Genomic DNA, 11724 nt, shown 5'->3' on the forward strand with positions numbered 1-11724 from the left:
GTCGGTCATCAGGAACACCTCGAAGGAGATGTCGGCGTTCTCCGACTTCCCCTACCCCAAGGACTTCCCGGTGTTCCTGCCCAACGCTCCTGGAGTACCTCCCGCACTATGCCAAGCACTTCGGCCTCTGGGAGCACATCAAGTTTGGGGTGAGTGATGGGTGCCCCGGCGCTGCCCCGCTCCCCATGCACGCCGGGTGCCAGTGGTGACTCCACTTGGCTTCCACATTTCAGACCACCGTCGTCAGCATCAGGAAACGCACTGACTTTGCCACCACGGGCCAGTGGGACGTGGTCACGGAGGTGGATGGGAAGCAGACGTCGCACATCTTTGATGCCGTTATGGTTTGCAGCGGCAATTTCTCTGAGCCATCCCTCCCCCTGCACTGTTTTCCCGGTACGGTACCTGGCTGTCTGTGGTTACCTGCTTCCAGGGGCTGGGGGGAGAAGTGTTAGTGGTTCCTCAGGGAAAATGCTTCCTTCCTTTTCTGGCTTCTGCTTTTCAAACCTCCTGGCAATACATCCTCATGCTTCAGCAGCTTTGTCTTTGCAGGCACTGATCGCTTCAGAACAAACTTCCAAGGTAGGATGGTTTAGCCTCGGAGAAACTTTCTGCACGGTATGCAAGATGGGGCAAGGCCCTCTCAGGAAAGCTCCATCATCCTTGACAGGGCTGTATTCATCACTGCTGTGATGAGTCTCCCCAGTTCTCAGCATAGAGAGGGTTGCCTTATCATCAGCGTTATCAAGTGCTTCTGAAGCTGCTCGTAGGACAGGAGAAGAGGTTTACTGGCTTTTCTGAACTTTTGCAGCCCCATCTCATAAAGGCTAAATCCTGAGACTGCACCAGCACAGCTCTTGCACATAACTGTCTTCCAAGTCCCACCCAGCACATGTGTCCCTCTCACTGCCATGCAGGCATGTGTGAGACCCCATTTTGGAGAGGGAGCACCAAGTCTGTGTGCGTGGGATGGAGGGCCACCGATTGCACTTCCTTGCTCTTGCATCTGGATCGTTTCTACGCCAGTTCTCCCAACAAAATCCACAAATGCTCAAGTAACTAAAATCTTTGTTTCTTTTTCCCCAAGGCATCGAGAGGTTTCAAGGCCAATGCTTTCACAGCCGGCAGTACAAGCATCCCGAAGGGGGATGCTTCAGGGGAAGCGTGTCCTCGTGGTTGGCATGGGCAACTCGGGAGTGGACATCGCAGTGGAGGCCAGCCGTGTAGCCGCGAAGGTACCACCACCCAGTCACCCCAGGGGTGCAGGGAGGGTGATGCTGGGGGCAACAGCTCAGTTCGCCATCATCATAGGGAGAGTGAGCTGGGATCACCCTGCACGGTGTCAGTATTTCTGAACCTGTATTTCTTGGTCAAAAACCCACCCTAAAAGAAAGCGTTTGTTCTCTTCTCTCCTGTTTCATCTCCAGCTGCCAGGACATCTTAAAGATGCTGTTGCTGCTTTTTCATTGCGTAGCTGTCTGCACTGTGCCCCTTTACTTTATAAAGGCAAAGCAGCAAATTCATCACCTGAATCGTTGATTCTCCGCTCTCTCCCAGGTGACCGTTTGCACCAGCCGAGGCAGGCGCCTGGGTGCTCAGCCGCGTGTTTGACCACGGCTACCCATGGGACATGGTTTTCAACACTCGTCTTATGAGCTTGATCAGAAACAGCCTCCCTGGACCCCTTTCATGGGGGTTAATTAACTACAGGGCAAACCAGTGGTTCAAGCACGAAAACTATGGCCTTCAACCAGAGAAGAGGTACTTGGTGGCTCCCATCCCATGCGGTGTCACGGGGCAGGGCAGGAGGGACATCTCCAGCAACCAACATCAACCAATGCAGCAAATAGCACCCAGACTGGGGTGATCTCCAGCGGGGAGTTTGTAGTCAGCAGGATAAGCTAAGCTGTAGCCCCCTTAGGTGGTGTGAGATGGAGCACGCTGGAAAAGCCCAGAAAGGACCAAAGGAGTTTTCCTCATGAGGCTCCCTGGAAAAAGAGGAAGAGGGAGGCTTAAAGCATGGATCAGCTCTGAAAAGAGATGGTTTAAAGAGTAATTGAGTGAATGGAGGAAGAAGGCAGGAGATGTCCACGAGTCACTCAGGCTGTGGGACAGGGTGATGTTGCTGCAGGGGTGAAACATGTCCGTGTTTGGAGAGGGGGGAGGCAGGGCTGTTTGCTCAGAGCAAATGACAGTGGGAGATCATGGGGCTGGAGGGCCCAGGGGGAGGAGGAGCAGGGGCACCGGCAGGGCTTGTTCATGGTCTCCAACGCTCAGAGCCCTTCGGCTCTCTGCAGCTGCTTGGTGCACAAGCCCGTGCTGAACGATGACCTTCCAAGCTACATCCTGACGGGGAGGATCACCATCAAGCCAGGCATGAAGGAGTTCAAGGACAACTCGGTTGTCTTCCACAACTGCCCTGAGGAGGAGCCCATCGATATTGTTGTCTTCTGCACGGGCTACGACGTCTCCTTCCCGTTCCTAGAAGAAGCAGTCGTCAAGGTGGAAAACAAGCACGCGTCCCTCTACAAATACGTGTTTCCAACCCACCTGCAGAGGCCCACCCTGGCCGTCCTGGGGCTGATCAAGCCGTTAGGACCCATCATGCCTGTGGTAGAGATGCAAGTGCGCTGGGTGACCCGTGTCTTCAAAGGTAGGAGAGCTAACATGAGCTCTCCCGTGTACCAAAACGCAGTTCAAACTGGACACATCTTGTCCCCTCCATGCACCAAGAGGGATTTCAGTCCTTGGGGACCCCGAAGCTCACATCAAAGTGGACGAGGGAGCATTTATAGGGCTCAGACTTCCAAAGTTATTTCATTTCAGCTGAGCTACAGCAACATGAGTGCATGATTGGTCCAAGGTACATGCAAGTTCATGACATCTACCTTAAATAACTCTTTTTTGCCCGTTAAGCTGATGTTTTTAAACTAATGCTTTGTACCCTGCCTGCTGCAAGCTGAGAGCATGCACTCTGTTCCTTACTGTGACCCAGCTGATGTGCAGTCCTGCACCTGAGCCTGCAAACCACTGTCTAAATTAGGCTGTTCAAGACAGTATCTTCTCTCTAAAATATTTTAGAAGTCAGAGCACAGAAATGGATATGTAAACCTGGATGCACAGATAAGAGTTGTCTTTAAGATACTGTGGTGGATCCATCCTGGCAGAATTCACTGCTCTTTAAGGGACAGGGTGGTTTGTCCACCATGACTACCAGAGGAGAAGAGTCCCACTGCCCCACAAGAGGAATTATTTGTAATTATTGGGGTGAGGAAAGAAACCTACTGGTGTTTTTTGTGGGTTTTTTGATTGTTTTGGGTTTTTTAAAATAATAATAATAACCTCCCACTGGGCTGGTGTGGAGGGCTGCATCAAGGCTCCTCCACAGAACCGGGGGAACTCTGGGGTTTCTCTTTGGGATGGTGCTCTTTGGGGCTTGCACGGCCCATCTCACCCCACATCATCTGCGTGTACCCCGACAGCACAATTCTGTAAGACCAGGAAAAAGCGCAGGTGAATTCGTACCACCGTGGAGGGCTGGTCTCTGGCAAATCGCCACTGCCGAGCTAAATCCAGCGATGAGGCTTTCCTGCCCTCCCAGGGAAGGGCTTCCCGCATTTTGCATGGCTGAATGAGTTCCCAAGCCCCGCCAGGAGTTAAATTCTGCAGGACACTCTCCTCCTTTTCTAGGCTTGTGTCGGTTGCCTCCTCAGTCTGTCATGGAGAAGGAAGTAAACGAGAAGAAGAAAAACCAAAGGCAAAGGTAAGCCAGTCCCCAGAGCCCCGAAGGTTTTTCGGTGGATTGAAGAGCCCCTGGAGTTTGGGGGGCAGGAACACAGCTCACACTTTACGCCTACTCCCTGCATGTATAGCGGGGGCGAGGGGGGGATGCCCAGATCCAGCCACCCCCTTATTTGTTTGCCCTGAGCCAACATAGCCTTTGATTTGATGCTGATATTTTGCCTGTTGATGATGGGAAGAAATTAATTCAGGGTAGTCGAGACTAAAGCTTGCTTGGGAGTTGGGGAAGTGTGCCAGGGTCCCCAGAGTCTGAGAGATAAAATGGCAGAGAAATTAATGGTAATAAATGCAAAGTAATTCAGCAAGGGGAAAAAAAGCCAACCCGAGGTGTACGTACAAATTGTCTCACCTCTCAGCACGGGGATCTGAATCACTGTGAAAAGGTGTCTCAGCACATTGGCACATAGTTCATGGGCAGGCAAAAGATCAAATCAGAGGCTAAGAATTATTAGGAAATGAATGAGAGAAACCCAGGAAACTAGGCGATGTATTAATCCATGGTTCATCTAGATTGCTGCAGTAGAAGAGGTACAGAGGAGCGAAATACAGAATTGCACAGAACAATTGCTGTGTAATACAAGGCTAAACAGCCGAAGATGGGACACGAAGTGGTGAATTCTGCAGGGAAGGTGAACTGGAAGCAATTCTTCAATTCACCACACATTTTTGCAATACTCAGTGGAAATGAATGTGAGGGAAACTAAAGGGTACCGCCTTTCTCATGTTGCACGTGACTCTTCTGCGGAGAGCAAAGGGAAACTAGTTTAAAAAAAAAAACACCAAACAAACAACAACAAACAAAACTGGTTTGACAAAGTCTTTTAGAAAAGGTCCACCAAAGTGAAACGAGGGGGTCCAGATACAACTTGTGGGTGATGGAGTGAAGGACCAACTGACGCACGTGAGAAAGGTGTGTACCAGAGCCAGCATCACTTTACACGTGCTGCGTCACGGGCAGGATTCGGGCCCGGACAGACCTTGGTTCCCACTGCACGTACATCCAGTCCTTTCCTAAGAGCAACCCAGTTGCATTCAGATGTAATAACAACACGGATGCAGAGCATCTGACCTCCTGTTCCTCTCAGCCCCGCTGACACCCATGCTTTTTCCACCTCTTTTTCTTCTCCAATTCATTAAGGTTCGGTCTGTCCTTTGACGAAGTCCTCAAAACCGATTGCCTCATCTACATGGACAAGCTCGCCTCCTTCTTTGGCGCCAAGCCCAGCGTGCTGGGGCTGCTCTGCAGAGATGCCCGGCTGGCTCTCACCGTTTTCTTCAGCCCCTGCACCCCCTACAAGTACTGGCTGGGGGGCCCCGGGTGCTGGGAGGGGGCACGCCAGGCCATCCTCACCCAGTGGGACTGGACCCTGAAGCCCACGAGAACACGAGTCCCTGCCAGCTCCTCCAGCCCCTGCCCTTCTCTCCTTACTGTGGTGGGGTTTCTCCTGCTCCTGGTTGCCCTGGTTTTTAGTTTCCAGTAGATTTTAGAGCCTGTTTAGGTTTTTTCTTGTCCTTGGGGGTGTTATCTCAGGTCAGACAGTTCCACAGAGTACCACAGGACAGGGGGAAAGGGATTTCAGCAGATCACAACAAATTTAAAACTTTAACCAGCAGCACAAACCTCTCTCTGCTCCAGCTCACCCCCATGCAGGCCTGATTAGCTGGGGATGGCAGCCTCCCCCCACCATTTGTTGCCCCACTGTTGCTCTCTTGCTGTGAGCAGAGCATGGCTGTGTGGCATGGACCACGCTGGCCAGGATGCAGCAAGGACAAGACTAGCAAAAACGGCTTTTTGTGGTGTCGCAGACGGGAAGGAGCACAGGTGCCCAGCCCTGCCCTAGATCACCCAGGGGCACTTAGTCCAGCGAGGGATTATCTGGGCTGGATATGCAGGTCAAGCTGTCCCTTCTTCCAACCTTAAACCCTATGACTCGAAAATCCCAGTTTGGGTTGAATTGATGCATCTTTCCAGTGAAAGGGCTCTGGCTGCGGTGGTTTGTCACCCCTGAGACCGGGGCTGGTACCCTGCGGGGCTGAGCACTCCCAGCTCCGCTTCCCGGTGCTCCCCACCACCGGAGAATCCTGGGGCTTCGTTTTGTGCGTGGAGAGACTTTCAATCAATAAAATTTCATCAGCTGTGGCAGGAGCGTTCTGCAGGCTGCCGCCTCGTCGTCTCCCTGTGTGCACGGGAAGAGCCGGGGGGTCCCGTGCCTGGGCTGGGGCCGTGCCAGCGGGTGCCGCGGGCAACCCACAAGCCTGGGGCTGCAAGGGCTTTCACTGACCACCAAAAATTAGGCTGCACTGTGCGTCGTGTCCCCCATCCACGCTGTCTGCTGGCGTGCGGGCAAAGGGAACGTGTTTTGCTGATTTCCCGGGGATGCCAAGCGAGTGCCTGCCCAGCGCATGGCGGGGGCAGATCAGGACAACCCCAAGCTGCTGCGGGGGCTGGGGCAGCGACGAGCTGCAGCGTGGGAGTCCTTGCAAGCACAGCCCGCTTGGGCCAGCACCACCGCGGCGAGGCTGAGAAATTTCCGCCAGCGCATTTAAGCACAGCAGAGCGGGGGAGTGCGGGTGTAAAGGTCGGTGGTGCAAGAGCCGCGGTGAGCTGCCCGGACTTCAGCCTTTCCTTTAAATCTGCGGCTAGAGAAACTTGAAGCAAAGTTCGGCCAAAGCCGGAGCAGCAAAGGCACGGCACTGCCCCGCAAGGTTTGCTCCTCGCTTCTCTCTGGCCCCCGGAAGCTGTGCTCCTCGCTTCTCTCTGGCTGGGTTTTGCAGGCTTTAAAAGCGGGCAGCCAGCTCTCCGGGGTTTTGGCGTTCACCGCTGGCTTCACCTCGCTTGCTGTGGGGGGAGAGGGGGTGTCGCAGGGACCCTCCGGAGCAAAGCCGTCTGTGGGCAGCGCTGGAAAAGAGGGGTGACTTTAGCACCCCGGGCATGTCGCTACCTTTTCCCAAAGCCAAGGAAGGCTCTGGAAAGGGGGGGCGGGTGAGTGTTGGTATGTCCTGCCCTGTTCCTGCAGATCAAGGAGTGGCTCAGGTTGCGCTTTTGGATGTAGAGGGGTTTTTTTTGCACCTCCCTTATTTTTCCCTGGCTTTCTGCAGTTTCCTCCAGTTCCTGTTTACGTTAACTTACTTTTTGACACAAAATGGGTAGAAAAAAAGTTATAAATGAGTCTTTCTTCAGTCTCTGCAGCAGGAGTGTTTGTTATCTAATCGAAGTTCATGTGGGTTCATTTTTTTCCTAGTTTGTTTGCTTTCCAGTCAAGCTCGGTGCAGCTCAGTTTACACACCCCGAGCATTGAGTTCCTCCCATTTATACCCTGCGTTTCCTGGGTTTCTTACCTTTTGTATATTCTGTAATCCCAGCCGCACTTTCACGGTGCTGCTTAACTTCTGAATCGCTGCGCCGTGCTCCTGCTCAGTCAGGCATCACTTTTTATTTTTAAAAACCCTTTTTGTTTTTGAGAGAATGCCCTTTAATGGGAAATTAAAAAGGAAAGCATGAAAACAAGCCAGCTTAGCTGAAATCGTTTCTTGAAAAAGTTTCAGGAGGATCACTTTGTGCAGGCAGAAGCAGATAGCTGTGAGCCCCTTCCCCTTCTTTGCATGCCCTGGTTTGGGCCAGGAAAGTGAATAAATAGAAGCAGCAGCACAGCGAGGTTTAGAAGTGCCTCCTTTTCCCCCGCCGGCAGGAGAGGAATCTCTGGGCCCCCAGTGTGGGCTTAGCACAGCAGGAAGGATAATGAGCAGCATCCATCCGTCATGCTCGAGTCAGGAGCTGGGGATGGCTTTCTCCAAGGACAGTTTTCCTCTGGGGACACCTGCAGCCAGAGAAGACCAGGGTTGTTTTGCTGGGGATGGAAAGAAGGGACTAGTGTTTCTGCTAATCCCTGGGCTATTTTATTTCCAGTTGCTCGCACGCCGGCCCGTTGCCTGCTGCAGGACAGCATGGTGCGGCGTGTGGCCGTTATCGGGGCCGGGGTCGGTGGGTTGGCCTCCATCAAGTGCTGCTTGGATGAGGGGCTGGAACCCACCTGCTTCGAGAGGAGCGAGGACATCGGGGGGCTCTGGCGCTACACGGTCAGTGGGCTCTGCCTTCACGGGGAGGATTGTCCTTGGGTTTGTCCCTTCCCTCGGATGCCCTTTGCCTGCAGCAAAGACGAAAGGGTGGCCATGCCCTCGGGGACTATCCCTGTCCCAGGCTCGGGACTCCCCCTGACTCCAAGGTGGAGAAGGACATGGAGGGAGCGGAAGCCATGGTCACCAGGTGCTAGTCCTGGTTTATTCCTTGTACCCAAATACGAGGAGGAAAGGTACTCAAATACTTCGGGGGGAGCAAGTTCTTCTCCGCACACATGCAAACGGCACTGCTGGCTTCACGCAGGACTCCATGGATGGCGGGAGGGTCAGCGTATACCGCTCGGTCATCACCAACACCTCCAAGGAGATGTCCTGCTTCAGCGACTTCCCCTGCCCAGAGGATTTTCCCAGTTTCCTATCCCACGGCCTCCTCCTGGAGTACTTTCGGATGTATGCCCGGCACTTTGACCTCCTGCGGCACATACGCTTCAAGGTGAGTGGGGAGCCCAAACGCCATGGGGAGAAGAGCCATCAGTGGCTGCAGATAGCAGGGCATTGCCCAGGTGGGATGGGACAATGCCGGGTGCGATCCCATGAGGACCACCTGCCTTTTGCACCCTGAACACAGCCTTTTTGGCTCCATGGCTGCTCGAACATGGCCTGCCTGGTGCATCCCCCCCAATACCATCACCAGGGGAAAGGTGCAGGGTGGGATTTAATAGCTTCAGAGATGACATGCAGCTCCCCGGGGATCCAGCCTTCCCCCGGCAGCCCCAGCCCTTCGCAGGCAGGTCCTCTCCGAAACACGGTGCAGTCCCTGACTGCTGTTTTGTTGGGCTTTGGTGCAAGACAACAGCTCTCAGCGTGAGGAAGCGCCCGGATTTTGCCACCTCGGGCCAGTGGGAGGTGGTCACCGAGACCGACGGCATCCGGGATTCGCATGTCTTCGATGCCGTCATGGTTTGCACCGGCCATTACCAGGAGCCCTACCTACCATTGGCTTCTTTCCCAGGTAAGCCCTGCCTCAGTAGCGGGGTGGGCTGGGGCTTCCCCTCGGCTTTCACCCAGCACCCATGGGTCCCTTGGCTGCATTTTCCTCTGCAAGCCTGCCTGCTCCATGAAGCCCCCATGCTGGGGCAGGCAGGACCCTTACCCCGTGGGAATGGTGGGGAGCATTCCCGGGAATGGGAAAAACACCTCGTAAAGATGCAGCCAGGCTCTTGCATGAGAATTTGAAAGCAGCACCAAGCCGAGGAGGTGCAGGAAGGTGGCATCATCCAGGGAGCCAAGACCTCCACAGGCTTCTCAGCTGCAAGCAGAGGTGGGAGGTGGAGGGTCGGGGGCTGCAGAGGGTCCAGGCACAAGGCTGGGGCAAGCAAATGTAGTAGGAGATGCTCCCTGCCTAGGTATCGACACTCGCTTCAAAGGCCAGTACCTCCACAGCCAGGAATACAAAGACATGGAGGCTTTCCGGGGAAAGCGGATCCTCGTGGTCGGAATTGGCAACACCGGTGGGGACCTCTCCGTGGAGCTGAGCCGCGTGGCTGCGAAGGTACAGCTCCGCAGCGGTGCCGAGTCCGGCCAGGGACCATGAGAGCCAGTGGCTCGGGGTACGCACAGGAAGCTTTGCCCACCAGCTTTCTCAATAAATAGCACTTCAAATTGAGGGCAATTGAAGAAGCTCTGCAATTCTTGGAGAGTTTAATCCACCTGAGAAGCGGCCATTCAGTAGCTATGGGAACTTTGCGGAAGCCACCACGAGCTGTTCGGTTCATCCGGACGCCGTCTCCTTCCTTTGGGATAACCCTCCCGGCTCCTAAGTGCAGGAGATGGGATTTGCCATTCAGGGCAAAACCGACAACGAGATGTCTGGACAGGAGGCTGAGACCTGCCTTCTCCCCCAGGTGTTCCTCAGCACCAGGAGCAGCACATGGGTGTTCAGCCGGGTCTCGGATCATGGCTTCCCCTTCGACATGGTCAGCACCACCCGCTTCAACCACTTTCTCGACTGGTTTCTCCCATCAGCCCTCACGAAGAGGATGAGGTTTCAGAAGTTCAATTCATGGTTTAACCATGCGAATTATGGCTTGGCTTCCACCAAAAGGTGTTTTTTTCTGACTATTTTGTTGGTTGGTTAGGGGGTTTTAATGGCATGAAATGCTCAATTTTTAATTTCAGGGGATATTTGTGGAGTAGCAAACCATTGGAGGGGAACTCTGGCCACAAAAGATGTTTCGGGTCCCTCCCAGATGCTAACATTGCTGTCTTCTTTTCCACCTGCAAGCTCCAACTTCAAGGTAATTATCAACGAAGAGCTGCCGTTTTGTCTGCTGTCTGGGACCGTTGTGTTGAAGCCAAATGTGAAGGAGTTCACCGAAAGCTCTGCTGTTTTTGAAGACGGGACAACCGAAGAAAACATCGACGTGGTGCTCTTTGCCACGGGCTACATCTTCACGTTTCCCTTCCTTGAAGAGTCGGTTCGCAGCCTCTTCGACGATAACCGTTCCCTCTATAAACGCATCTTCCCTCCCCAGCTGGAAAAGCCGACGCTGGCCATCATCGGTTTAGTCCAGCTGACTGGCTCTGTGATGGTGGGAGCAGAAATGCAGGCTCGCTGGGTGGCAGGGATCTTTGCAGGTGGGAGATGGCGTGCAGGGATGGGGGGATCTGCTGGGGTGGGAAGTTTGGGGCAGCCTGACCTGCTGTACACAGAGCCTAGGGCATATTTCAGCTCCTGCCACAGTGCCCGTGGTGGCCACGGGCATTAGTAGCTCTGCCCCCTAACTGCATTTCCACACCCCTGCTGCTCCATGCAGGCTGCCATAACCAGCAAGCATGAACACTCCCGGTAAAGGGGCTGGGAGCATGGGAAGGGGATGAACTTTTCAGTCTAAGGTGCTGCTGGTTTCTCTGGTTTCTCTGTTCTTCTCAGGCTGGAACAAGCTCCCTCCCGCCAGCAGGATGATGGCTGATGTTTTGAAGAAGAGGTGCTGCTGGAGGTCTCTGGTTTCTCTGTTCTTCTCAGGCTGGAACAAGCTCCCTCCCGCCAGCAGGATGATGGCTGATGTTTTGAAGAAGAAGCCACCGATCAAAAGGTGCGTGATGCTCCCACCCTGAGGGTGCAGCAGGTGCTGCGTGCCTGCCAGGGTAACCCCAGGGAAAGGAGGCCCCTACGGTGGTCGTGTGAGGGACCCTCCCAGGACACCCAACTCTTCTTGGATTCATTTATTCCGTCACCACCCATAGCAAGGTGGGGAAATGTTGTGGCTCCTTCATGGACAATGGGCCAAGACACCAAGGGCAAGGGTGCTCTGGAGCACCTTACAGCAAGACCCAGGACCTGCAGGTCCCTTCCACCAGGCCTTCAAGCCCTGCCCTCATTCCCAGCATGTCAAGATGGAGGTTTGGTTTCCTCCAGACTAAGGGTGCCATCTCGTGGCTTCTCCCTCCCAAATCCAGGCAGCACTGAGCACTGGGGTCAGGGCCAAGCCCCATCCAGAAACCCCACTGGAGCCAGGCGATGCGGGTGGGGGGCATTTTGGTGGCAGTTTTTGACAGATCAAGGCTTGAACCCATCTGTCGTGTACATGGGAGCTAACGTCCTGCCTTGTTGGCACTGGGATTTTACAGGAGGTCGAGATGTGTCCTCAAGGCTGTGGGACGGGTGATGGTGCTTCCTTGAAGCAGCTTTCGGGAGCAAGGAGGGGACCTTGGGCCAGGCGGGGTGCAGGCTGGGTTAGGTCTTCCAGCAAGGCAGAGCTGGCTCGTAGGACACTGATGAAAATCTGGGACAAAACAGAGCCACGGGGATTGTCACCAGGAGTCCCAGCTATTGCCGACACGACG

General features: G+C 54.3%; 2 protein-coding genes across 2 annotated transcripts in view; both read left to right on the forward strand.

Annotated features, from left to right (window-relative positions):
• Positions 1-5282, forward strand: part of LOC104079516 (dimethylaniline monooxygenase [N-oxide-forming] 1-like) — a 15785-nt gene extending 10503 nt beyond the window's left edge. The window contains 9 exon segments of the mRNA XM_009581578.1: positions 1-87; positions 89-149; positions 234-396; positions 1088-1143; positions 1146-1248; positions 1575-1761; positions 2298-2653; positions 3691-3763; positions 4940-5282. The exon segment at positions 1-87 is cut by the window's left edge and continues 2 nt beyond it. Of these exon segments, the coding sequence (XP_009579873.1) occupies positions 1-87; positions 89-149; positions 234-396; positions 1088-1143; positions 1146-1248; positions 1575-1761; positions 2298-2653; positions 3691-3763; positions 4940-5282 (1429 nt within the window).
• Positions 5283-7746: 2464 nt separating this feature from the next.
• Positions 7747-11724, forward strand: part of LOC104079517 (dimethylaniline monooxygenase [N-oxide-forming] 4-like) — a 4950-nt gene continuing 972 nt past the window's right edge. Inside the window, exons 1-7 of the mRNA XM_009581579.1 lie at positions 7747-7878; positions 8183-8371; positions 8728-8890; positions 9285-9430; positions 9783-9982; positions 10163-10515; positions 10904-10973. Coding sequence (XP_009579874.1) covers positions 7747-7878; positions 8183-8371; positions 8728-8890; positions 9285-9430; positions 9783-9982; positions 10163-10515; positions 10904-10973 — 1253 coding nt within the window. The remainder of the gene's footprint in view (positions 7879-8182; positions 8372-8727; positions 8891-9284; positions 9431-9782; positions 9983-10162; positions 10516-10903; positions 10974-11724) is intronic.

The sequence above is a fragment of the Fulmarus glacialis genome, unplaced genomic scaffold (genome assembly GCF_000690835.1).
Source record: "Fulmarus glacialis isolate BGI_N327 unplaced genomic scaffold, ASM69083v1 scaffold16877, whole genome shotgun sequence".
NCBI classification, from domain to species: domain Eukaryota; kingdom Metazoa; phylum Chordata; class Aves; order Procellariiformes; family Procellariidae; genus Fulmarus; species Fulmarus glacialis.